This window comes from Ischnura elegans (genome assembly GCF_921293095.1).
Source record: "Ischnura elegans chromosome 13 unlocalized genomic scaffold, ioIscEleg1.1 SUPER_13_unloc_1, whole genome shotgun sequence".
In the NCBI taxonomy this organism is placed as follows: Eukaryota; Metazoa; Arthropoda; class Insecta; order Odonata; family Coenagrionidae; genus Ischnura; species Ischnura elegans.
Window position 1 is genome coordinate 10,927,881 of NW_025791657.1, and position 27,242 is coordinate 10,955,122.

The 27,242-nt window shown below is 38.4% G+C and overlaps 1 protein-coding gene across 1 annotated transcript in view; it reads left to right on the forward strand.

Moving 5' to 3' along the window:
• LOC124172062 overlaps nucleotides 1-27,242 on the forward strand; it is a 50,484-nt gene that overhangs the window by 4,151 nt on the left and 19,091 nt on the right. The window contains exons 4-9 of the mRNA XM_046551469.1: nucleotides 8,023-8,190; nucleotides 13,078-13,197; nucleotides 14,448-14,567; nucleotides 17,182-17,316; nucleotides 21,524-21,643; nucleotides 24,922-24,994. Of these exons, the coding sequence (XP_046407425.1) occupies nucleotides 8,023-8,190; nucleotides 13,078-13,197; nucleotides 14,448-14,567; nucleotides 17,182-17,316; nucleotides 21,524-21,643; nucleotides 24,922-24,994 (736 nt within the window). The remainder of the gene's footprint in view (nucleotides 1-8,022; nucleotides 8,191-13,077; nucleotides 13,198-14,447; nucleotides 14,568-17,181; nucleotides 17,317-21,523; nucleotides 21,644-24,921; nucleotides 24,995-27,242) is intronic.

The window sequence follows — 27,242 nt, forward strand, 5'->3', positions numbered from 1 at the left end:
TTTTTTTAGCATTCATTTTTGTTTTTAACAACCGATGAAGTTGAAATATTTAGCACACTAAATGCGGATGCCTTGAATTACAAGTCGTTTGCTTGCAGCAGATTTTTTGCCTTCTTTTTATTATGATATATTTATAATAATTTTATTATAATGTTTAATATTATTACTAGTGAAAATTTTAATAATTTTGAACTATGCATGATTGTATATGATTAAGGAAGACGTAATATCGGATATTATTGCAAAATATTTATTCCGCATGGCGGTATATTATGATAAATTTTCTCAGCATTGAGTGTTTTAAGAAGTTTAAATTTACAGTGTAGAAAAATGAATTGCAAAAACAACGATTCAACTAATAAAAAATTAAAAATTTTGAGGCAGGGTCATTAGGCTGTCCCAAAAAAACACTTTTTTGGAAATTCCAAAATCGTCACTCGGATTTCGATGACCCTCGGGTATACAAGGATAGGCAAAAAAAGATTTTCGAAAAAGTTTAAATAATTAGGTAGCGAGGGGCGCCTAAATACCAACACCCTTAATTTATCATACGATTTCCCAAACAATGTCAAATTAAGGGTAATCAGGGTAAGTTGTGGCCCTTTGGGCTAAAATTTCGTCGGTTTTTGCGTATCTTTCACCGTTTAGGCTTTGCGGCCCGCGCAGCCTGGCGCCAAGAGTGGCGCTAAGCGATGCGGCTCGCGCGACGCGGCGCAACTGACGGCTGAGGCGGTCCCCCTCCCCTCCCACACCCCTCCTCCTCACCTGCCGTCGCCCGCCATGTTCGCATGCTTCAGTGACTCTGTCTCTCTCTCTAGTTCAGATTTTGAACTCCTTTCGTAGACCAAATCATGTCGGCACGTATGGTAATAATCAATCTTATCCTTATTTTGGAAAATCGTTATAAATTTGTTAGCCTACTGAGAAAATTATTCAACAAAACCAGGTTTCAGTTGAACAAGCTCTTACCTCGTACCCCCATTTAGCATTTACCGAAGTTGGGAAGCAATCTGCAGTAAATATTGCTTTTGTTCTTCGTCGTTAGAGATACTGCTAATTAATTCTATGATTGGGGCCACTCCCTCTCGGCCACATCATTCACCACCTTGAACTGTTTGATGTGATGTCGAGCTGTTTGGTAGCTTTCTGTTGTTTCCCAATTCTTAGGATATTTGTTGAGAAATTCATGCGATAGCTCACGAATAAACCATTCATTGAACTTGATGAAACAAAAAATGATAAATCTTACCTGTGCACGTTTTTAGTCACGGGCAATTTTTTCAGAGATTGAACGAAATCATTTTCACGGTCATGCATTCGTTTCATCATTTTTATTTTGATGTGAAACGCCTTGATTGTCAAACGATTAATGAGAATAGTTCCTGGCTTAGCTTTTTTCGTTTGTTCGAAAGTTCGATCTGCTTCTTACGACCTTGGATCACATTCCACCTCTCTATGGCTGGTATCCGAGCTCTACCGTAAATCACGAGAGCAGTATGTACCCGTTAAATAGCACTGACGCTTATGGTGTGCTTCAACTTTCTCATTTGGAATAATAAAACTGATAGTAGATTACGCAATTTTGGTATGTGCTTGGTGTACGAAATTCAGATTTCTCTTTTATCCCGAGGGCGAAGATATCGCGGGCTCTTCTGATCACCTTCTTGGCTCCATGTCTACAGCTCAAACACAAACCACTATGTTCCTAGTATGCATACGCTTTTACACACTTAGACGCAAATTGGAAATGCAAGCATTTAGAACGTATTGCAGAGCAAGAGTAAAGCCCACTGAATAACAGCACGATTCAGTAGACACGAAGCTGCCCCACAATGAACTGACTTCGCAATTCACAATGAAGGTCGGAAAGAGAACGGGGCGTAAGAATGTAATACCATGCCAATTACAGCAGTGGTATTAGCTTCTGTCCTTTCGCAGAAAAATGATTTTATGGCTTGGACGTCAGAACTTTCAAAACCCTGTCTGGCGGGGCAGGAAGGTTATAAACTATGGAGGGTCAATGAGAGAACCCTTAATAGTTGCTGCTAACCCTAGCGCCTCAGTAAATTCCATGATTCATATCTACCAGAGGTCCGTGTTGTTACATTGAATTCGCAAAAGGTGAGGAAATGCGCCGTGAGGACCAAAAGCATAATCTATTGCAGTTTGTATCTCAGTCTAGAAAAATGGCAGGACAAATAACGGAGAAAGAGCTTCTGGACATGAGTAGGATTGGATAAGTGAGGAGGATAGGGTGCGGAGGGAGACGGTCTCAGCCGTGGTGGTCCTAATAACAGAATTAATTAGCAGTATCTCTAACGACGAAGAACAAAAGCAATATTTACTGCAGATTGCTTCCCAACTTCGGTAAATGCTAAATGGGGGTACGAGGTAAGAGCTTGTTCAACTGAAACCTGGTTTTGTTGAATAATTTTCTCAGTAGGCTAACAAATTTATAACGATTTTCCAAAATAAGGATAAGATTGATTATTACCATACGTGCCGACATGATTTGGTCTACGAAAGGAGTTCAAAATCTGAACTAGAGAGAGAGACAGAGTCACTGAAGCATGCGAACATGGCGGGCGACGGCAGGTGAGGAGGAGGGGTGTGGGAGGGGAGGGGGACGGCCTCAGCCGTCAGTTGCGCCGCGTCGCGCGAGCCGCATCGCTTAGCGCCACTCTTGGCGCCAGGCTGCGCGGGCCGCAAAGCCTAAACGGTGAAAGATACGCAAAAACCGACGAAATTTTAGCCCAAAGGGCCACAACTTACCCTGATTACCCTTAATTTGACATTGTTTGGGAAATCGTATGATAAATTAAGGGTGTTGGTATTTAGGCGCCCCTCGCTACCTAATTATTTAAACTTTTTCGAAAATCTTTTTTTGCCTATCCTTGTATACCCGAGGGTCATCGAAATCCGAGTGACGATTTTGGAATTTTCAAAAAAGTGTTTTTTTGGGACAGCCTACAGGGTCATGACTTACCGTGTTACCCCCCTAAATTCACCTCTGGTTGGGAGATGCAGACGGCAAACCAGTCCCTTAGTTGAGAGGCTATTCAATGTTTTCTGTTCGTTCCCTGTGTGGTGAAACATAAAACCAAACCGGTCCCTGTCTTTTAAGAGTCTGTGCCATATTGTTCCCGAAATGCCTGTTGAGGAACAAGCTGCAAACAGAGTACAAACTGTCAACACTTAGCGTGCCATGGACGTAATATTACGTCCTGTTAATCTTTCCAAAGATTGCCATGGACGTAATATTACGTCTTTCTATATATTTGTCTTTGTACGCGTGAAGCCGTAATATTTCGCATGTGGTACTTTTCGACTATACTGCTTAGTGGTTCTGTTATTTAAAAAATGAAATCCTTGATGGAAAAAGAGTTCTTTTAATGCCTTGAGGACGAAAAGTCCTCTGCAGCTACCGGCATCCTTATCTTAGGCCACTTGGTGTGAAAATTCTTTTGCGGAAAGAACAGTTTCTTGAGGATGCAGTGACCCTTGTTGTCATCTAGGATTTACAATGATTTTTTATGATTTCCATGCTTTCAATAGTTCAAATTGAGTGTAATAAAAAAATTGTTATGCATGTTTTGAAGGTACATCATATGTTGCAACTGTTTTTATATTTCAAAAACAGCAGGTTTTCATTGTTAAATTATATTTTTTTAAATTGGCAATAAATGTTATTCAGCTCATTCATAAATAAGAGAAAAGTCTCATTTTTACTGAAATGCACATCGATATAAATATTTTTTTGATGCTTATGTTTTAAAAATGTACGAAGTTAGTAAAAAAGGCTGGATTTTTCAGTAGGGCTTTAAAATAACCTGCCGGCACTCAAAGTGTTAAAGACTGTTGTTGCCTGGTCGCTGTCTCTTTAAAGCCTGTTGGATATTTACTGAACAGAGTACCAACAGCCTATGAACAATCTCGGGCCACACGCAAGTGGGAGCGTTGATTAATCCTTTGGGTGTCAAACTATCTCCTGGGTACTACACTGATGCCTCGTTCACATTACGATCGTTTGAGCCATCGTCCCGATGATAGTTGACTGAACTAGCCGTGTGAATGCATGTCCTGACAATAGTTCACATAGTTCCGAACATTGCCATTTTACAATGGTTAGGCGCTGAGAGACCGGAAGAGACAAGAGAAAGACAAAAAGCTCTTGTAGCTCTATTTTTTTCATGGATTTGTCCTAGGAAGGAAGAATATGGGAGTGAGAAAAATTATTCAGTAAATACACGTCTTGTCCATGCATACCTCAACAGCTTTGCTAACCGTCAATTTCCCATTCATTTTAGATGTCAGCACTAGTGGGCAGCACAGGTTTCGACCATCGTTGTGTGAATGCATGATAGTTCCAACGATGGCTGGAACTATCATAATGTGAATGAGGTATCAAAGTGCGAAGGCATTGTTGCTGATTTTGCAGTTGGTTAGGAAAAAAAATGATGTCTCAAAAACAACTGGAGGTATATATTTAAAAAATCTAGGAAATATTTATTATATGTGGTTTCACCTTTATAATGTAGTATTTGATGATTTTTTGGTAATATGAGTTAATTTTTATAATTAAAAAAATTCGCAGGAGTGCCATGGCGCTCGTGACACTTTTAGCGAGATATAGGAGGAGCGCAATAGTGCACCCCGGCACTCCAAGGGTTAAATAAAATCAATGATCCTAATCAAAGACACCATTGTTGAACAAAGAGAATTTAGTGGTTTTGAGGTAAGAAATACAACTACGTAGAAAAATGTTACTGTGCAAGCAAAATGAGTCAAAGAAAAATAATTTTTTTTTCATTCGTTTAACTGTGAAAATTATAACCCTCGATAAGGAAATTTAAGAGGGAAATTGAGAAGCCTCTGCATGACCTTCATATTTTTTATAATTGCTGTTGAATATGCCATGAAAGAGCCCACTTGAAGGCCTTTCAGGGCTCCAGGGCGATTTTCATGTAGCCTTAACATGAACCCCAGGCACCAAGTAACTTCTGCCGAATTTTGTTTAAGTTGGTCCTATAGATTTTGTGTGATCGAGTAACTCATGTCTACCACTCAAAATTTATGTATGTAAAAGTGTGGATGAGATATTAAAAATCCTGTTTCATCAATGGTTGGAACTTTCACTTTTGTGGTGGTTTTGATGGAGTTAAAGTGGTTCACTGTTACTTTCTCTGTTAAGTATGGAAGGATAGAAGGCAGCTGATGACAGGTTTGGGTCTCCTGCTGAGACAAAGGACTGAATTGTGGGCCGTGAAGTAACTCTAATTGCATCTGCATTCAAGATGCAATTGAAGGCACTTCGCTGTGCATACTGAGTTCTAATGACTGATACATGCATTCTCATGCCAGACTGCTAACTATCCAAAGCCTATGTACTGTATATGTCTGAATATAGTCCCCCCTTTTTTCCAAAAATGCCTGGGGTAAAAGTAAAGGGGGGACTATATTCAAACGCATTTTTTTTTAACTTTTCCCAAAACTGAAGCCCCAAATTAGGGGGGGGGGACTATATTTAGAGGGGGACTATATTCGGAGAAATATGGTATTGGTATGTTAATCGCTCTTCTACAGTAAAAACAGAGGAGAATGACCTTCAGTTGTGAAAGTGTAAATATGTATTCCTATGGGTAGTCACTCTACAAATATTGTATGACCCTCAGTTGGGCAACTAAACCAGAGCCTAGACATGCTTATCTATTTTCATGTTAGTAACTCTAAGCTTTACGAAACCACTTACCTTCTGGTAGAGAAATCACACACCAAATGGAGTAGGCCTATAGTGATCAGTGTCTATTCTATTAAAAAGCTGAAAGTCTTCATAATGGACTCAATATTAACTTCCATATTTCATTTGTGATATAGGAAGACGTTGTGAACAAAATTAACTCATTCCACATAATTTTCTAAAATACCCCTATGAAAATATTTTTTACTGATGGTACTCTGCATTATATTATTGCCGAAGCAAATCCAGTGAAAGATTTAGAAATTTAGTTTTTCTGTTCATTTACAGTGACAATAGTTATCCTCTATCTCTTTTTTAAGTGTAAGCTGGTAATTTGAAAAGAAGGGAATTAAGATTCTTGGCATGACTTCCATGTTCTCAAAGGGCATCATGAATTTTCCATGAACGGGCCAATTTCAAGGTCTTCTTATGGCCCTAAAGATGTTTTAATAAAGCCATAATATGGACTCAGTCTACCAAGAATGGTCTTGCCCAGTTTTGTTTTCTGGCTTTGTAGTTTGGCATGATCGACTAACAGACATATGGATACCTTTCAATTTTTACTTAATGGCGTAGGTAAGATTTCAAAAATCCCGTTTCATCAGGGTTAACAACATCCTTAATTTGTTGATTTTAAAGGAGGTTTCAAGTTTAAGAGACACCACTGAGTAAATTTATTATTTAGTGATTATGTCCTTTCAAACGCAACTTCTCTGAAAATTATTATTGCAGAAGCAAATGCAGGAAAACAATAAAAATAATTTTGTTCATTCAGCAGTGAAGATTCTTACTCTCAATCTCTATTTTAAGTACAAGCTTGCAACTTGAAAATAGGGGAATTAAGATACTTTGCATGACCTTGATATTCCAGGAGTAACATGAATTTGCTGTGAATGGGACGATTTGAAGGCCTTCTCATGGCCCCAAGGATGTTGTAATAGAGCCATAATATGAAATGAGTCTACCAAGAATCTTCTTGCCCAATTTAGTTTCTAACGACCATGTAGTTATGTATGTAGTTTATGAGTAGAGATGTGTGAAAATGGCAAATGCGATATAGATGCGATGACTGGACGTCTGTGATATTTTTATGCAAATTTGCCTTTTTGATGGCAGAATTCGTACAGTTTGTGCCGAGTGCAGTTTAAATTCCCCGCCGATACTCACCACTTAAAGCATGTGAGCGACTGGCCAGCTGCTAATAGGGTGGTTTCCTATTATTTTTTTATTTTCTAAATCGAAAGATTATTACTCCTGGAGTACGTATTTCACGCTTTTAGATTTTTAAATGACGATATCTATTTTTCGCGATCAAATGAAAAGTGAAAAATTTCAAGCGCGCGAAAACGCGACGCGTAAGTAGGAATGAAGGGAAAAAGTCCGTGCGACGCATTTCTGGTTCCCCCTCCCGCCTGGTAGGTGACCTTGATCGAGGCTCTGAGCGCTGATAGGACGTAGGATGCTAACGGGTAGCTGAGTACCTTCCTGGCTGGTAGCGCATGGCTTAAAAAAGGTTTATTAATACCTTATCAAGCGAAGAAAACTTTCCGACCTTAGCCAGTTTTAATAGGTGATTATTAAGACATGTTTCCCTGAGCTCTGTGCCTCATGCATGCATTGGTAACCTCAGACGATGTAAAACTCCTATCCTCTCGTGTAGAAACTAGGTCCCTGTGACGTCACGTGGAGTGGAATCGCATGGGCGCCAATCTGGCCTTTTTCAAATGAGGATAAAATTTGACCCTTGCCATTCGTCTAAACCGGTATTTCAAAAACCAAATAATTTGTGTATTATGAATACACTAATAGTGGGTAACGAATCGCCATCAATGCCTTTTGTTTTCTTTGATGAAGGAAACTACCCTATTGGCTGGAAATCAACGTGGCAGCAAACTACAAGTGGGTGTGGGCAAGCTACACCTCCGCCACTATGTGTCTTATTCCTTAATTTATAATTGTTCTACAACATAATTATTAAAAATATTCTATATTTTGTCATATGACTGTGTTTCCCTACACTTTATTGTCATCTACCTCATTAGGAAAATAAAAAAATAGACGCTACAAAATGCGATAAACAGTCATTGAAAGTGCGATAAAATAGAAATGAAAGTGGGATTTTCACGTATCTCTATTTATGAGTGATTTTTTTACAGGCACCTTTCAATTTTTATGTAATGGCATTGATGAGATTTCAAAAATCCTGTTTCATCAAGATAAAAAGCATTTCTGATTTGTTGATTTTGAAGGAGGTGAGTTGTTTATAAGTGTAATTCTCTCAGCAGAGTATTGAACAAGTGAAAGAAGCTGATAAAAATTTGGGGTCTTCTACTGAAGCGAAGGACTGCATTCGAGATGCGATTGCAGGCTCTTCACAGATGGCATGCTCAGTCCAACCAACTGAAATATTCATTCCGGTGCCAGACTTCCATCTTCCCACTGCCAATATGTCGGTAAGTTTTATCATCATCCAGGGCTGTGGCAGATCCAGGATAGCGTCAAGGTGGAGGCTATGTGGGGTTAAAATACCAACAGTAGTGGGGGTTGGAAAAAATTACCATTCTATCTAGTGTAAATTGGGTACTCAAGGATAGCCCAACCCCCCATAGATCTGCCACTGATCCAGGGTAAAAGCTGTGTTGAAAGATTCATTCTATAATTTTTGTTGCAGTAATAATTACTTTGTATGATGAAAATGGGTTTGACTGGCGTAAGTATTGGCATTTCTTTGTGGAGACTTCTTTAGTATTTTGACCTTCACTTGTATGACAGAAGGCAAAAAGTCTAATCACGCTTATCCATTTACTCATAAGTCAATCTTTGCTGTACAACGCTGCTAATGTTATGAATGAAATGCTGCTTATCCTATGCAGTAGGCCTATGGTGAACTCTCTCAATTCTGCTTACAAGCCAGTAGTCTTTGCTGTAACACGGTTTGGTATCAAGATTGTTCTCTATTTGTTTAACCCTCTTAGTGCGGCGCACCGATATATCGTTTTTTACCACTTGGCTGAAAAGTGCGGCACGCTGAAATATCGGCTTTTACGTTATTGTTGTTAAATTTGAGGACATTGAAGTAAAGAAACATATATCAGCAAACATATAAAAATCTGGTTAAGGAATCCATCGAGATCCGGCTGGCAACTAACACCCTCAATCGTGACACAGGGTATTCACTGAGTAATGCATGGAAACCGGCACTTAAGAAAATAAGATTGGCTGCCTCCCAGCCAATCACGTTAGACCTCACAACCAACTGAAGAGTAAACAAGCTGGCAAACTTCATCCACTCACCATTAGCCCTGAGGATGGAACCCGACTCGTGTTCCGAAACGTCGGCAGAATGGAGGGAGACCACCCGGCTGGAAGCCCGAATAGCCTTTTTTGAACATATTCGCCGGGAAAGCATCAGATTTTACTTAACATATAAAAATGTTATGATTATTGTCCAATTTAATCTCATTAAATTAAAAAAGAACCGCTTAAAGATATCTAAAAAATTAACTATATAATGTTTATTTTTCCTAGTTGCTACATTTAATTAAAATCATCATCATCATTAGTGATTACTGTCCTTAGACAGGTTTCCACTGGACTTCTCTCCATCTTTCTCTATCCTGAGCATCCTCCTTTAGGTCTTTGTATTTTCTTCCTCTTCTTATATCATCCAACATTCCCATCCTCCTTCTTCCTCTTCCTCTCTTTCCTTCTATCTTCCCTTCTATTATTCTCCGTTCCAAACAATTCCTTCTTAATATATGCCCTAACCAACTTGCCTTCCTCTTATGAATCATATTTATTAATTTTCATTCCTCGCCTATTCTTCTTAGAACTTCCTCATTCTTCACTCTGTCAGTCCACTTCACTTTCAACATTCGTCTCCATACCCACATTTCAAAACTTTCTAAATATCTTTCCTCCTTCTTTTTAACAGTCCATGATTCACATCCGTACAACACTACACTCCACACAAAACATTTCATAAACCTCTTCCTCATCTCTATTGGAATTCTTTTTGCTGTTAACAATGCTTTTACCTTTCCATACGCTCCTTTACCTATTGATATCCTTCTTCTTATTTCCTCAGTACAACTTCCATTCCATCTTACCAGACTTCCCAAATATTGGAAAGTCTGTACTTGCTGTATGATATTTCCTTCTAAGGATATACAAACACAACCTTCTTTTCTGCTGATTCTCATCACCTTGGTTTTATTTATGTTTAAGTTCATTCCAAATTCCCTCCCCACATCCATTATATCATCCATCACTTGTTTTAAATCTTCTTCACTTTCTGCCAGCACTGCCTGATCATCTGCATATTTAATTGTTTTTATTCTTTCTCCTCCTATTACAACTCCTCTAGCTTTTTCTAAAGCTTTCTCCATCATTTTTTCTGCATAAACATTGAAGAGCTCTGGAGAAAGGCAGCACCCTTGCCTCACTCCTCTTCCTATGCCAATTTCTTCTGTTTCATCATCTCCAATTTTTATAACTACTACCTGCCTACAATACATCTCCTTTATTAATCTCCTATCTTTCCAATCAATGCCAATGTCTTTCAAAATTTTCAATAACACATTCCAATTAACCTTATCAAATGCCTTTTCCCAATCAATAAAGCAAATGTACAAATCTCTATTCACTTCCATCATTCTTTCTCCTATCATCCTCAAGCATCCTATTGCATCACGAGTCCCTTTACCCTTTCTAAATCCAAATTGATCTTCTCCCATACTTTCTTTAATTCTTCCTTCGATTCTTTTTAATATAATCCTTGTAATTACTTTGGTAACATGGCATATAAGACTAATTGTCCTATAGTCTTTACATTCTTTGGCATTACATTTCTTTGGTATTGGTATTAGAATAGTTTTAAGTAGATCATCAGGCCAGCTCCCGGTATCATATATCCTATTGATTAAATTTGTTAGTCGACTCATTGCACTGTTACCTAGGTTCTTTAATGCTTCTGATGGTATTCTATCGCATCCCATTGCTTTCCTTTCCTTGAGATCCTTGATTGCCTTTTCCACTTCTCTTCTCAGTATGTTTGGTCCTCTATTCACCTCTTCACATTCCCATTCCTCTTCCAGCTCCATCTCAGAATGATCATCTTTACAATCATATAGTTCTTTCACATGTTCTTTCCATATGTTTTTGTTTTCCTCAACACCTGTTGTTATCTTTCCGTATTTATTTAACATTCCTTGTTTACTTATTTTCTTTGGCTCTCTTTTTGTGAACTTTTTAGCTGTTTTATACATTTCTTCCAATCTCCCTTGTTCTTCTAGGACTTCCATCTTTTCGCATTCTCTCTCCATCCACTCCTCTCTTGCCTTATCAGTTAATCTTCGTAGTTCATTGTTAAGTTTCCTATATTGCCCTTTTCCTTCTTCAGTGTGAACATTTTTCCACTTTCTCCTTTCCTCCATTTTATCTATCATGCTCTGAGTGATCCATTCCTTCCTATTTCTTTCCTTTTGTACAACACCAACTTCCTCTTCTAAGACTTCCCATATTACATCCTTAATGTTATTCCATTCCTCTGATACCTCATTACTTTGTCTTACATCTTCCAATTTTTTCTCAACATTTTTATTATATGCTTCATTCTTCTCATTTTTCAGCTTTTTTACATCCCATTTCCTTATCAACCTCCCTTTCTTAACAAGCTTCAATCGTGTTCTTATATCAGTAACTAGAAGATTGTGGTCAGAGTCAGCATCTGCTCCTGGGTAGGTTTTTGCCATTTTAACACTATTCTTAAACCTTTGATTGACAATAATAAAATCTATCTGATATCTTGAAATATCTCCAGGTGCTTTCCACGTGTACAACCTTCTTTTATGATTTTTAAACCAAGTATTTGCAATCCATAACTCCAAGCGCTCACAAAAATTTATCAATTTTTCTCCTCTTTCATTTCTACTTCCAAGTCCATAATCTCCAACTACATTCGTCCTTCTTCCATTCCCCACTACTCTGTTCCAATCTCCCATCATTATAGTTCTTACTTTGCCTTTTCCATTTTCTTCATATACTTCCTCTATTTGCTCATATATCCGTTCAATCTCTTCTTCTTCTGCATCTGATGTTGGCAAGTACACTTGGATAATTAATGTATCTACTGGCTTACTCAGTATCTTGATAGCCACTACTCTATCGCTAACTGGCATAACTTTAGTTATATTTCTCTCCAAATTCTTTCTGTATATCAACCCGACTCCATTTTCCTTAGATTCCCCTCCCTTATAAATAATCTTATAATCTCCTGAATCAAATTCTCCTTCTCCTTCCCATCTTACTTCACTTAATCCTAGAATACTGATGTTGTGTCTCACCATTTCTTTCTTCACATTTTCCAACTTCCCTTTCCTATTCATTGTTCTGACATTCCATGTTCCTATTCTCAATGCTGATGTTACCATTCCCTTCTTCTTTCTCTTCTCTTTCAAACCACACAGTTCTCCAGTTTACCCTCCACATTTTTTGACTGTACCCCGGGAAGAAGGATAGCTTTGAAAGGGTTAAGCAACCTTCTCTCATGACTTCAGTTTAGTAACTTGCCTTATTACATGAATTGGAAAATCAAAGAAGAACACAGTTACCTATATAAACTTGAGGTAGTTAGCTCTACACTAATTATAACTTGGATTCTCTTCCACTGTGCAATGTCAACTCAACTGATGTGCATGACTTTGAAATAGTCTGGGAAAAGTCATCATATGGTGCATTAGGGTGGTCTTCATTGTTCGAATTTCTTTCGGGACACCCCCTCATTTTATGCCAAATGGTGTAAAAACATACCCTGTGAAATGTTATTGCGATTGAATAATGGGAAAGGTTAGATTGACGAATATTAAAGTTTATCTAAAGAATTTTATGGTTTTACGATGAGTGAGAATGATCAACAGATGTTGAGTGTATGCTACCCTCGTGCCACCAAAAATGTCTGCCTAGGATGGGACGCGCTTACTTTTGGGGACGTATCTCAGGAACCACTGGTCACATTTGGAAAATATTTTAGGAGAATCATGCCAAATGTCCACTGTGTCGTAAGTTACCATAGACAATCAGTTGAAAAATACCTGCGCCTTCTTAATACCATTCATATCCGAAAAACAGCCGAAAATACCAAAATATCTCAACTTTGAGTGTGATGCGGCATGTTTTCCCATTATCCAATTGCAACAACATTTTACAGGGTATGTTTTTACACCATTTGGCATAAAATGAGGGGGTGTTTAGAGAGAAATTCGAAAAATAATGGCGCATATATTTTATTATTATTATTATTATTTGGCTTTTATCGAGTGACTCCCAGCATTTTCTTCTAGTTTCAGGTAAAAGAGGAGAACAAAGACCCCCTCAGAGAAGAAGATAATGAAGTGATGCATGGAACACTTTCAGATGGAATTGCATGTGATACCATAGACCCCTTGGGAACCAACGACTTGGTGAGTGAACACTCTTTCCTTGTTTAGCACAGTTTTTTTATGATGCAAATCCATTCCTCTGTGGAACGTCCCCAGTCTCACTTCTTAGAAACAAGCCACCTTTTACCTGACTTGATAAAAATTTAGTCCATTTCATCTAAGTTGGTCGCAAAAATCTCATGCATTGAGGCATTTGGCTGGTATTAGCAGACTCGGGTAAAAGAGAATAGGTACAGTAGATTCCGGTTAATTGGGACGTATCGAGAGTTGTGCACTTTGCCCCAATTAAGCGGCTGCCCCAATTAGCCAAACTCTCTTACGTATGGGCATAAAAACTTTTAAATTGTAGAAAAAAGACTAAAGAATATTAATAATGCAATCTAAGTTTATTAAGTTATTAATTTGATTAATAAACTAAGGAGTTTTGTTAATTTATTATCATTTTTAAGAATTATAACATTTTTGTTAAAAATATTTTTCACAGCCTCGGGCGACGCTGAATGAATGTCTTTTACTAACAAGGGGAGACCACGAAACTTGCTCCGCCTTTTTCAATGCTGTATTTTTTATGGCCTTCGGAATGGTGAACACGTCCCTGAACTAGTAGTGGTTCCGTTGAATGGGCCTTAGTTTGGCTGTAATTAATTAATTTTCATGCGGCACTTTTCACAATCCGCATATAGTTCCATAATGTCACCCCATGAAGCAGGCGGGTCAGGTGGGGTAGTGGTTAGCGTATACAGCTACCACCCAGGGGTCCATGGTTCGGGTTCCATGATGGCTGTTTATTTTGTTGTCTTCATTATGATCATATGGCGTCAACTTTTTCATTAATTTTAATTGCGACAAGCATAGACATGAGATTATTTTTTTTATCCTCATAATGGCATTTAGGCATTTAAGCAATGTCATTTCCAACGCGGAGATACAACGACTACACTAGCAAGGGTTGGTGTGCGCCAAAATGTTAATTTTTTCATTGCTTATACTGATCAACTTCTACATCAAAAATGAAAACCACTCTGGCAAGAGCACATACCATTAAAGGCTAGCGGCTATCAACAACATACGTACAGACATAATTAATGAGAACACGATTATAAAATGCTATATTTCTCGAACACATGTTATTCACTGTACTCCAAAGGGAGTTTACTTACACGGTACCTTAGTGCCCCAAGTAACGGGTGGACCCATTTAACGGAATATAATGTATTATTTTCATCATTGGTCTTGGATTTAATCGAGTAATACCCAGCATTCTCTTCTAGTTTCATGTAAAAGAGGAGAACATGGACCCCCTAAGAGAAGAAAATAATGAAGTGCTGCATGGAACAGCTCCGGATGGAATTGCAAGTGTTGCCGTAGACCCATTGGCAAATGATGATTTGGTGAGTTAATGCTCTTTCCTTTATTTTGCTCAGTTTTTTATTACCTAAATTCATTCCTCTATTGAGCATTGCCAGAACCACTCAATAGAAACAAACAACCCTTCCTCTCACTTGATAAAAAGTGAAAAAATACAGAGGAGCTGTGTTGAGAATGAACGAATCATTCAAAACGAAGAAAATTTGAGTGTATGTGCGTGTGAATGTACCTAAGAATGTAGTGATTTACTGGTATTTTTGTGTGTTATTAGCTCGTAATCCTTGACACCCCTCCTACGTGTATTAACTGTGACAGTGAAATGACCAGATTCATCAATCAACGTAATATATAAAAGGCAGAAGGTATGATGATTAAAGGTAAGTAGACAATGCAGACTATAGGCCCTTAGATTGCAGTATAACATAATGAATCAATTTAAGTACAGTAGACTCTCGTTAATACGAACAACGTTATTACGAAGTTCTCGTTTTTACGAAGCAAATCGTTGGTCCCGAGCAAAAGGCCTATCCAAGCTATCGGAAAAGAAACGTTATTACGAAATTTTCGTATTTTGGAAATTACGAACCAAAGTCCCGGTCATGGCGGTTACAGAATGAACTTTATTACGAAGTTCCACGCATAAGATATGGCATTTAGATGGATATTCACTACGCTAAGTTTTAATAATAACGCCACGTTTAAGTTGCCCGCGTGTACTGTGACCAAGAGCGTCATTTATGGTTATTTCTTCACCATTCACGCAACGTCATATAACAAGCTTCATTCCTGGGGAATCATGGTGACAGACTCATTACAGCTGGTTAACTTGATGCGCAGTTAGTTCTCTTCCTACGCACATTCGATTTACCAACATTCAGCATTCAAAAGTTGAGCAGTTCAACTATTTAGGCAGTACGTTAGAGGAAAATGGATACAGTAGTAAGGACATCAGGAAGAGAATTGCATTAGCGAAGGAGGCGTTCATGAACAGGAAGGAATCGTTATGTAAGAGTTTAAAGAAAAGGTTAGTGAAGAGTTTGATCTGGAGTGTAGCTCTCTACGGTGCGGAAACGTGGACACTGAGGAAAGAAGACGAGAGAAGATTGGAGGCATTCGAGATGTGGGTATGGAGAAGAATGGAGAGGGTGAAATGGACGGAGAGGAAAAGGAACGACGAAGTGCTGGATATGGTTGGCGAGGAGAGGCAGCTTTTAGATGAGATACGGAGGAGACAGAAGGTATGGATGGAGTTAGATCTTAGTGGTGAGGGGATGTTGAAAATGGTGCTTGAGGGTAGAATGTTAGGGAAACGAGGGAGGGGAAGGAGAAGAATAGGATTTTTAGATAGATTGAAAGAGAGTAGGCCTTACTGTGAGTTAAAGAAGTCAGTGCTGGAAGGAAAGGGAGGCTCCCAGATCACTTCTTGCGTACTCCATGGAAACCTACCTTAATCGGTAGAATACTATAATAATAATACAATTCCAAGACATCGCTTCAATTGCAGGTAGGCTTGTTGGTATACTGGATAGCGTCGTCGACTCCCACATTGAGGGACAGGGCTCGAGGCTTCACCACAGCAGTACATTTTGTAATCCTCATCTTGATCATGAGGCAGCTAATATTTCATTAATTGAAATTGCAGCAAGCATAGGCAAAAGAAATTTTTAAAATCCATTTCAGCATTTAGGTATTTAGGCAGTGTCATTTCAAACGTGGAGATATGACGACTATAGTACCAAGGGTGAGAGTGTGCTAGAATGTTTTTTGTACTGCTTATACCGGTCAACTTCCAAATTAAAAATGAAAACAACTTCTTGCAAGAGCACATGCCATTAAAGCTCACAACAGGCAGCAATAGGTATGCAGATGTAATTAATAATAACATGAAACGAATATAAATTGCCATATCTCCCGAATAATTGTAATTCACATTACTCTACTGGGAGTTTACCTACAAATTACCTATATACTAAAAAAAACCATTCGAAAACATCATTTCAATTAACAAATAGGATGAAATAAAAGTTGATTATTTAAAATAAACAAATATGCTTGTGCTCCCTGCTTCCCAATATATTCCGTACTCCAACCCGCATAATATCGAGAACCACCTGCAAATGTCACTTCTTGAAAAAAAGCTACTGCTATTACTCCCCACTAATCTTTTGGTATGTTTTTGAGGAGGGTAGCAAGTTTATTCTCCTTATGTCCTCCTTCGAAATTACACTGCTTAAATACTAAAAGGCCATTATGAGGATAAAAAATTCTCTCATGCAAATGCTTGCTGTGATTAAAATCAATGAAAACTCATCGCTGTCTGATCAATAGTGAGATTACAAATTAATCTGCCGTGGCAAAGCCTCAAACCTTGGCCCTTCGGGTGTGAGTGGACAACTTTATCCACTATATCAACAGACCTACTGGCAATAGAAGTGCTATTTTGGAATGATATAAGTCTTGCAAAAAGTACTGCATGCAAATTAATTAATTACAGCCAAACTGAGGCCCATTCAAAGGAACCACTACCTGTTGAGATATGTGTTTGGCATTCCGAATGCCATAAAAATGTGATATTGATAAAAGCTGAGCAAGGTACGCGGTGTTTCCTTATAAATGACTCCCAGCATTCTCTTCTAGTTTCGCGTGAAAGAGGAGTACAAAGAGCACTTGCAGAGTGCTCTGTGCAGTACAGAGAGTCATTCTGCACTGCACACACCAGATCCTGCTAAAATTTTGAGTGATATCACCGACCCACTAGCAACTGATAAATTGGTGAGTGTACTCTTGCCTTGTCTAGTATAGTTTTGCTGTAAGGCAGATTCACTCTTTGGTGGAATATATTCCCAACAGCACTCACAAGGAGACAAACCAAGACTGATGTTCGGGATCTGAATGCCTATTTTATATTCTAAAACTATGTAGGTAATGTAGAAAAAGGATCATGGATTTCTTCCAGATAGGCCCAGGTTCGAGACAAATTCTCATGTTAACACGTTGCGTACGGATGACAAGAATTCTTGTAATTACTTTCCCGAACATTCCGGATGGATGACGAAGATTTAGGCGAGTCAACCTAAACAATTTTAAAGTGTATAAGTATTCATTAGTATGTTTTCAGTTGTTGTTCGTTATTCATAATGAATTGATGCATCATAACGTTTGATTGGGTAAAGTTATATTCTAAAAATTAGCTTTTTAACCATGTTTAAACCAAAGGCATTACATCCTAATAGGCACATATTTCCAAATTGGCGTTCCTAGGAATTTAAATACCCCGGTACGTAACCTGTTAAAACCGTGAATAAGCCGTGAATTTTGTCTACCGTGAACTAACCTGGAAATAGCTGTGAATTTTATTCTGATACCTTAAAATCCTCTCAAACTTGATTGTGGAACTACAATTGACCATTCAAAAGAAAAATCGATGTGTCGATCATGTTTCAAGGTCATTAACTCTCAAACAATGTCCACACATTTGTCTGCACACGTATATTAGAAGCACAATTATTGGTCCATGTGTCATGACGAGAGACAGACCTTAAGCCTGTCATTGGAAGACTGCTAACCAAAGTGATCATTAACCCTGACGAGAAATCCGACACCTCTTCACTTCTCGGCCACCCTCCATTTCCCCACTCTCAACATTTATCCGGCTCTAAATTTTGCTAATGATAGGCGACATAAAAAGGAGTACTTTCATTGCTGCGTTTGCATTGCCGGCGTTTAAAGCGTTTGGTAAATTTTTAGTAAGCGTGCAGTCGATGATTTTTATGTGATCAATATTTATTCTTAGAAATAAAAAAAACAGACCGTGAATTTGACAAAATATAGACCGTGTAAACCTGGAGAAAACCGTGAATTTTATAATTCAGTTAGAGTGGGAACCCTGTTGTATTCTGAAACTATATTGTTAATGTAGAAAAAGGGTCATGGATTTCTTCTACAGTCCTGGGTTTGAAAGAGATTCTCATGTTAAGATTTCGTGCACCACCTTGAGTAATCGATCCCTCTCAACTACCTTGTTGGCCGAGTGCTCACCCCTTCTTATGCTGCTTGGGTCATCTGTTTGAGTCCCAATGTAGACTAATTTCATTCCTTTTTTACACCCTTCGGAAATATTCCATTGTAAAATATTAAATTGAACTATTCCATTGAAAAATATTGAGTTGAACTATTCAATTGAAAAAAATTCAGGTGAAAAATATTCAATTTAAAAAAATCCAATTGAAGTTTGTCACTTTTCAATGGAATGGTTCAACTGTAAATACAGTAGATTCCGGTTAATTGGGACGTATCGGGACTTGTGCACTTGGTCCCAATTAAGCGGCTGCCCCAATGAGGCGAACTATCCTGTATATGGGCATAAACAAACGTTGAAATGATGGAAAGAAGACTAAAGAAATTTTTTAATGCAGTATAAGTTTATTAAACTATTAATTTGATTGATAAATCAGCGAGTTTAATTTAATTTAATTTTTAAAAATCATAACAATTTAGTTAAAAATATTTTTCACAGCCTCGGGCGACACCGAATGACTGTCTTTTACTAAGTCCTTTTAAAGAGAAGTCCTATCCTCTTGCGGATAATGTAACAACAAGAACTTTCAAAATAGGGCAAAAATAGGATCATTTTTGAAAAAAAGTGTAAATTAAAGGAGGAAAATAAAAAAATAGTATTCTGAAACCAAAAATTTTGATTTCCTCGCGAGTATATAGTCTATGCGGCCGAGATATGGCCCAATAAAGCGGCATGCTATCCAGTGGTGGCTGGTGGTAATTTATCTAGGGTGTGCATTAGAGCAGATATAGGATGATTTAATTATATTATGTTAATACCAATCCATGAGCATCATATTTCGGTGTAATGGAATACATAGCAAGCAAAACATATCACTGGTATATTCTACCCTTAAAATTGCATGAACAGAAATAATATTAGCATGCATGAAAATAATTATTCTGAACACACCTTTACAAGTGATGGTAGGTGAAATTCATTCTCCTTTCCTTACACCCTATGAGGAAGTAGTGTAGAAAACGGCCATACAGATGACTCTTTAAACGGATTAGGATCCAGGGCGCAGGTAGTGTAGGTGGCGGCTACACCACTACACTACCTGCGAGTCACTCACAAAAAATACGCCCCTGCACACTCGCATCGTTTTGTGTCTGCTCCCATCGCCCATTTGAACTGTACATACCCCCCCCGCTTACTTCGTCCCGCCAGAGCACCCTCAAGCGATCCCATAGACCGAAAATGCACCCGGCGCGGTGCCACGGGATTGCACACTTGTAGATCGGTGAATTTGAAAAGGAGATAGCTGTAGCGTTCGGAGCATCATGTTTCTTGCATATGCACTCAGGATTTTTATCCTTCTCGTTGCAAAGAAATAGTTTTCTTTTATAATTCATTCATCTTTGGGTGTGCACTTGCTAACATGCGTATACGCACGCGCCGCTACTGATGCTATCCCAAATAAGCGGAGAATACTCTGGGATATTCCTCTATTGGGTTCTGTTCTTCAAGATCTGCCCCAATTAACCTTTTCGCGCCGAGCTCCTTCACGGGAAGTTGCTTTTGGCTCTACAAAGGCTTTGAAAATTTCTTTTTCGCCCCGTATGGAGTTTTTTCTTGGCTTCTGACTGTGCTGGTAGTTGCTTCCTCCCCTTAATGACGTTTCCTAGTGGGGTCCGGGACCCTTTTCTCCGCAACTGGGCAAATATAATCCTTGACCCTTTTCCCCGAAGGCATCCCGGCATACTATTGTGGTCAGTTTATTGTTGCCAGTGCAATTTACATTTTTTTAATTGTTACTGTTGCATTAAATGTCAGTTCATCAATGTATTCCTTTCATTTTTCAATACCTGTACAACTTTTAAACGAAGTTCTACGGTTATTTTTAGGGTTTTCAGCAAAATGGCGCTATATCATAGACCAACAAATACTTTAAAGGGAGTGAAATCTTTCAATGTTCCTAGCCTACTTCTAGGTATTTACGATTTATGATATTAACATAATTTAGATCCATGATGCCAAAATCCACACTCTCCTCATTTGCGTCTGCTCTCCAGTTCTCTGAAAATATGAGAATGATACATTTAGAATTTTTTAGAAGAATAATTTCCACAAAAATTATCATAAAACTACTTGAATTTTACAAATTTGTTGTTTGAAATGGCTAAATATTATTTTTTAGAGCAAATTTGCTTTTATAAATATAAATTCATATTACGAACGAAATAAGAAAAAATACAAAACACTGTTTCTAGAATAAATTCTATCGAATTCGAATATTCTATCAAACACCACCGCAAATGTACAGTTAGAATGTAGCTAACAGAGTAACGTATATGTTTATATGTAAATCATTACAATATCGCTCCTATAAACTTGCTAGTAAGTTATAAAAATAACAATTAAACATCTAACCTTAGCGTCTCCAAAAATTGTTGTGGGTGATGATCAACTCAGTTAATATGAACGGTAGAATTCCGTTTAAAATTTGGAACCAATCAGCAGAACATACAGAATGTTATTCCTCGCATTGATTTTTAATAAATGCAACATGAAGGTATTAAGTTATTTTAACTTATAAACAAATAAGTGACCATGAGCACCTTCCTTGAGTTGGACACTGAGAGCCGGAATGGGCCGAGGTAATCCCCACACGGACAATAGGAAAGGGTCGGACCTCTCGCGCCGAGGGACCCTAATGGCGGTTGGGACCCACTTGGCATGCTTGACCGCGAAACCATGAAAACACGGCCCTTAGCATTTTGCTTCAAAAAATTCAAGCCGTGAAAATCCGGCCTTCCTTCTTTAGCATCAGAAAATTCAGGCCGTGAAATCACGCCCTGCGTAGGGAACAGGTTAAGTGGTTGCCCCAAGTAACCGGTGGACCCATTTGACGGAATGTAATGTATTATTTTCATCATTATTCTTGGATTTAGTCGAGTAATACCCAGCATTCTCTTCTAGTTTCATGTAAAAGAGGAGAACATGGACCCCCTAAGAGAAGAAAATAATGAAGTGCTGCACGGAACAGCTCCGGATGGAATTGCAAGTGTTCCTGTAGACCCCTTGGCAAATGATGATTTGGTGAGTGAAGACTCTGTCCTTTATTTTGCTCAGTTTTTTATGACCTAAATTCATTCCTCTGTTGAACATTGCCAATAAAGCACCATGCTGTCCCAATTAAGCGGAGAATACTCTGGGATATTCCTCTATTGGGTTCTGTTCTTCAAGATCTGCCCCAATTAAGCGGCTGCCCCAAGTAACCAGTGGACCCATTAAATGGTATCTACTGTATTCAATTGAATTTTTAAAATTATAAAATTTTCTATGGAAAAAAATTACAAATTCATCCAGTATGGTAAACTTGTTAGGAAGGATGTACTCAACGCTTTCTCTGCGATTGACAAAAATGGCCGCAGTACGTTTCTTGACCTGGGAGACTATGGTGGCAAATTTACGCCGGAGATTTTTATATGCAGGAGAACGAATGCAGAAAAAATAAATTTTTCCTTGCTCTCTCCCTTTTATGGTGGTTGTGGATTCGTGAAATCTAAGTTTCAGGACCTAACAAAGTGGGATGTAGGCCATACCCCGGAATTCTAGGAGCAGGTTCTTAGACCCCTAGTCTTATATCACCCCTCTTTGTGGTAAGGGACTGGGGTCATACAATTTTGCATCCAGTCATGTTGCAAAATAAATACTTGTTCCTTTCTCAAAAAATCTAAGTGAGAATAGAATTCCTTGTCATTTGAGCAGCATCTACAACTTTTAAACGAAATTGTATGATAAATGATCTCTGCATTTCTTCAGGGTTTTCTTCCACGTCAGCTTGTTTGTGGACAACAGTTTTGCTGGCTATCCTGCCAGCGTCTTCAGGTTGCAAGTGTTAGCTGTTGGTTTCTGGCTCGCTTATATACTGTAGGCTGGATGGGAGCTGCACTGTGATTGGCCATCTGACTGGGTGCTTCTCTCTGATTGGCTCTCTATTTGATCACTCTTTTTCACGTGCTGTGAAGGAAGTATCCATCTTCTCTATTGAAATTCAAAGGTGTTTTTTGAATTCCTATTTTTTCCCTGATTTGTCTAGGGAAGTATCGGCTTTCCTTAACTAAAAGTTTCTTCTCCTCAAATTTGATGTCGTGGCCAGGTTCCAACCATGCATGTTCGGCTCTACGGGGTTCTAACATTGTACGATAAATATTTACTTACATCTCAATTCCAGTATAAACATCAACATAGAAATTTTTGCTGCATTAAATGTGTCAATATTAATGGTATAGCTTTGTTCAAATTTGACCATTCTCTGAATAAAATGTGAACTCCAACCCTCTTGCCCATTTTTTGTAAGTATAGTGATTTTTCAGCCCCAAAAAACTCAGTTGAAGGTCCTCAGTACGTAGGCCCCCTGAGGTATGGGTTCCCCTAGTTAAGGGTAACTAAAGTTTAGCTTGTGAATATTTAACCTCATTTGTACCATTTTGAGCCTAGGAAAACATAATTTTTCTCAATTCGGAAAAATAACGGCCAGCCTATGGTTGCGTATGCTGTGGCTGTGACTTTGGTGGCTCCTGAGGCTTGTAGGTCTATCAATCAAGAGTGTTGTTCTTGAATATGTGTGTATTTCTCCAGGTTTTCCTTGGACCAAAAAGGATCCCACGTTGTTCTGTTTTCTCAAAGCTTTCCTTTGTTGACAGTGATGTGTTACTTCCCTAAAAGATTGCCTCGTTTCAAATTTATGCCATTACTTCTTCTAGCAAAGGAATATGACTTGTGTAGCAGATAGACAGTACTTAGATAGTGGGCTGGTAGTATTATAAGTTGCTTAACCCTTTCGAGACGGCAGAGTTTTTGTCTTAGCATGACTGCTGCAGAAAGCTCCAAGAGACTTCTTTCTCGTGGTACCGAGCATTTTGGAGGACATTCGTTATGAAGAGTCTCGGGGATATACACACGCTCTCAGCTCCAACCTTTTTCGACTCCTCCACATTATCTCGGACTCTGAGAGTAGTTGTGCTCCCTCCTTTCCGGGTTTATGATTCTAACTGCGGCATTGGTTTGTGGTCAAATTATGGGTTGCTTAAATGTATTTGGCACATGGATAATTGTTGCTTGCACGTAAATTGCAGACTTTGAATTGAATTCCTCATTTTTTATAAGCATTTTCAAATTTTAAACAAAGTTCTATAGTTAATATTACTGCATTTAATGCAGCAACAATTTCCATGTTGTTGTTTGTACATAACTCAAGATATAAGTCAATATTTATTGTAGAATGTCATTTAAAAATTGTAAACACTGCTCGAAAGACAAAGAATTCAATTCTTAGAGTATATTTCTTGAGAAAAGAAGAAGTATTTATTTAGAAACATGACTGAATAAACAATTGCATGACCGCAGTTGCTTACCGTATAGAGAGGTAATAAAAGACGAGGGGTCAGGGTACCTGCTCCTGAATTCCAAGGGTATAGCCTAAACCCTACAGTGTTGGGTCCCGAGACAAAGATGTCGTACAGCCGCAACCATCACAGAAGGGGGAGAGCTAGGAAAGGTATATGTTTTGGCTTTTGTTCACTTGTGTGAGAAAATCTCCGGTAAAAATATATGGCTTTCGTCTCCCGGGTCAAGAAATATCCACAGGTATATTTACATTTTTAGTAGGGAAAAGGTTAAACTTCTGTATTGTTGAACTTCCTACTAAAAATTGAATTAGTATATGCTGTATTCATATTTGTAAACTCTTTATGCATTTTTAGAATATCGAGTGGATATCAAATGATCTCTGGTTTTCTTAAAGTGGTTGGAAACAGTAGAAGAAATAAGTATTGAAGCCATTACCAAGGAAACATTAGAAAAATCTTCTCGGGATACGGTGCGGGTTAGAGTATTTAAGAGCGCCGACGTTTCGGGTACCGACTCGCTACCCATTCTCACGGCTGATGGTGAGAATGGGTAGCGAGTCGGTACCCGAATCATCGGCGCTCTTAAATATTCTAACCCGCACGGTATCCCGAGAAGATTTTTCTAAAGTTGTTCGTCGGGAAAGTGTAAAATCATATATAAGGAAACATTAATTCATGTATGGTAGTGTAGGGAAGAAAATACATCAATGGCAGAGCTATTTAATAAATATTATGTTACAATGCATACATAAGATAATTCAAGGACTGCTTCCAAGTTAAAATAAATGGGAAAATAATAAACGCTCTGATGGCATTGAACATTTTTATTTTGTAAAGAAAATGTTTCTGAGGAATAATAAATTTTGATATTATGTGGTTTATAAATTAGTTTTGGTAAATATTTTCAAAAAAGTTCTGAGTCTGCTGTTTGTACATGATTCTTATTTTGATCCTTACTTCCAGCTTATTTCAGACGAGGATGGGGAGCCAATTGAAAGTTTTACTATGGTGCAGGAGTCCAGTGGAGAGGCATTTGGTGAGTACTCACAAGGGCTTGCACATTACTCCCAACATGCAGGAATTGATGTTAATAATTATGGAGGATGTACATGCTTATCCTTTTATTTGGCAAATTTTTACTGTGACCAGAGAACTAATTGACAATTTCGCAGTGGCTCGTCATCCACAATGGAAGCAGTGGGGAAGTGCTTCCATGGGCTACAAATAGCAGTGCACAGATAAGACTTATTGTAACTGGTTGTGAAGGATTAAGAACCTGAATTAGTCATCCATCCATATTTTCTGTTTTCTTCAATATAAGTGCCAATTGGATAGGGGAGAAGAGTTATATTTACTTACTTTTTTGTAGTCATCTGCATGTTGTATACTGGTCCCCTTTAAAAAAAAATTTCTTCAATGTTTGAGTGTCCAACTACTTGGACAAAATGCTGAAGAAATTTTCTCTCTATGGCTTTTTTGACAGTTTAAAATTCATATGAGAATGCTGTCATGGTTCATCCAAGCTATGAGACGAGTTTATTTAACCCTTTCGCACCGGACGTCGGGTGGAGCCGACGGGCATTTTATATGCAGAACACTTGACGTCGGGTATAGCTGTCGCAAACTTTTCTACACAGACGACCTGATGTCGGGTATAGCTTTCGCGGGGGATGGGAAGCGACCGCAGCGGTAGCTATGGTCGGTGGTATTCAGGCCCGGTCCGAGACCCAGCTTAGGGAGACCCTTGTGCCTCCCCTTAGGCAATCGCGCCCGACCCTCCCACTCTTTTATGATCCTTCCCACAGCAGGAACTTGCGGTGAAGTGCTTGAAACGGCAATGGTTTTTGCAAAGAATAATTTGTTGCAAACTCAATTTTTTTATTTATTGTAATGAATTCTTCGTTTTGTTCTGTGCGTAGGCAAATGTTAAATGAAATTTTAGTGTTATATTTAACGAACTTCTGATGTGAATGCTTTAATACCTTGTTCTTTCATCTTACGGGATGAAAAATATGTAATGGGGAGATACTGTTGTTTTATCGTTTTATCGCTCATGAATGTTACAATACAAATAACTTCCTACATTACATACCCTTTATTTTCTGATCCAGCATTTTCTCCCGAGCAATTACTAATACGCCGGTATTCTAAGGTAATGTAACTTGTATATCCAACTTCGTACCTGCGTTGTATGCCCTATTGTTAGCTACTCATTTTGGGTGGAATATGTGCTAAGCTGCCTGACGATGTCTCGGGTTAACTACGCGGAAAAACCAAACCTTCCACTCTCACAATGATATCGCACATGCATTCATACAGTCCAGGTGTTGAGCGATAATGACATTTTCGCCGAATTTCTCGACGACCCTCTCCGATTCTAAGAAAAGCGATCCTCAATATGCTAGCTAGTTCTTTCGTGGGTTTTTCAGGGTTGCATTCCTTTATCCCTACCCTTTTTCATTTATTGCTGAATGCATCCTTAACTTCTATGAAAACGTTATCACTAAAACCCATTTCTTAGTACTTATGCCTGCCCATACGAGAATGCATTCCCTCTCTAATTTCGCTCTCACTTCAGCTTTGGCTCCCAAGCAAGCAGTGTCCTCACAGTGCTCCAAAATTTTGCATCTAACATCGAACCTAACCTTCGAAAAAACTACTAACATCTAACCTTCTGAAAAATAAGAAGGTCCTAATTAGGTTACTATCAACGCTAGAAATCCGTTCAAGATTTCATAATGCTCAAAAATATGTAAGTTATTATTATTTAAGTGTAATTTCTCAGAAATCGTAATAAATAATTATTTATAAAAAACACTGGTAAAATAAAGAAAGGGTCATAGGGTCGGGTGAGAGGCAGGGATAATGGCCGGGCACCCCGCTGAGTGGGGTCCCAAATCCGAGGGACGATTGTACCCGGGCAACTCACCCCCAAAAAACAGCTCCATACAGAGAGTTTTAAAATGTTCTTATGCTACTCGTAGCGTGGTAAAGTTTTGCTTTCGTAGTCTCCGGCAGGAAAGGTTTAAAAAATATCTAAAAATCACCAGAATGAAGCACTTGGTTTCAAAATCAAGTATCCGAAAGTAAATTTCAATGTTCACAGGAAATGTGAACTTGGAACTTGCTCAAACGCATGTAAAATTGATAATGCTTTTGGTCCATTTTAAGATAGCTAAAAATCTTTTAAATTGGCATGTTCCCATTAATATTTCTGGCTTTTTCCATCCATTTAATCGATTGTAAATGAAGGGTGTCGGAGTCTTTGATTTCCTGTTTTACTG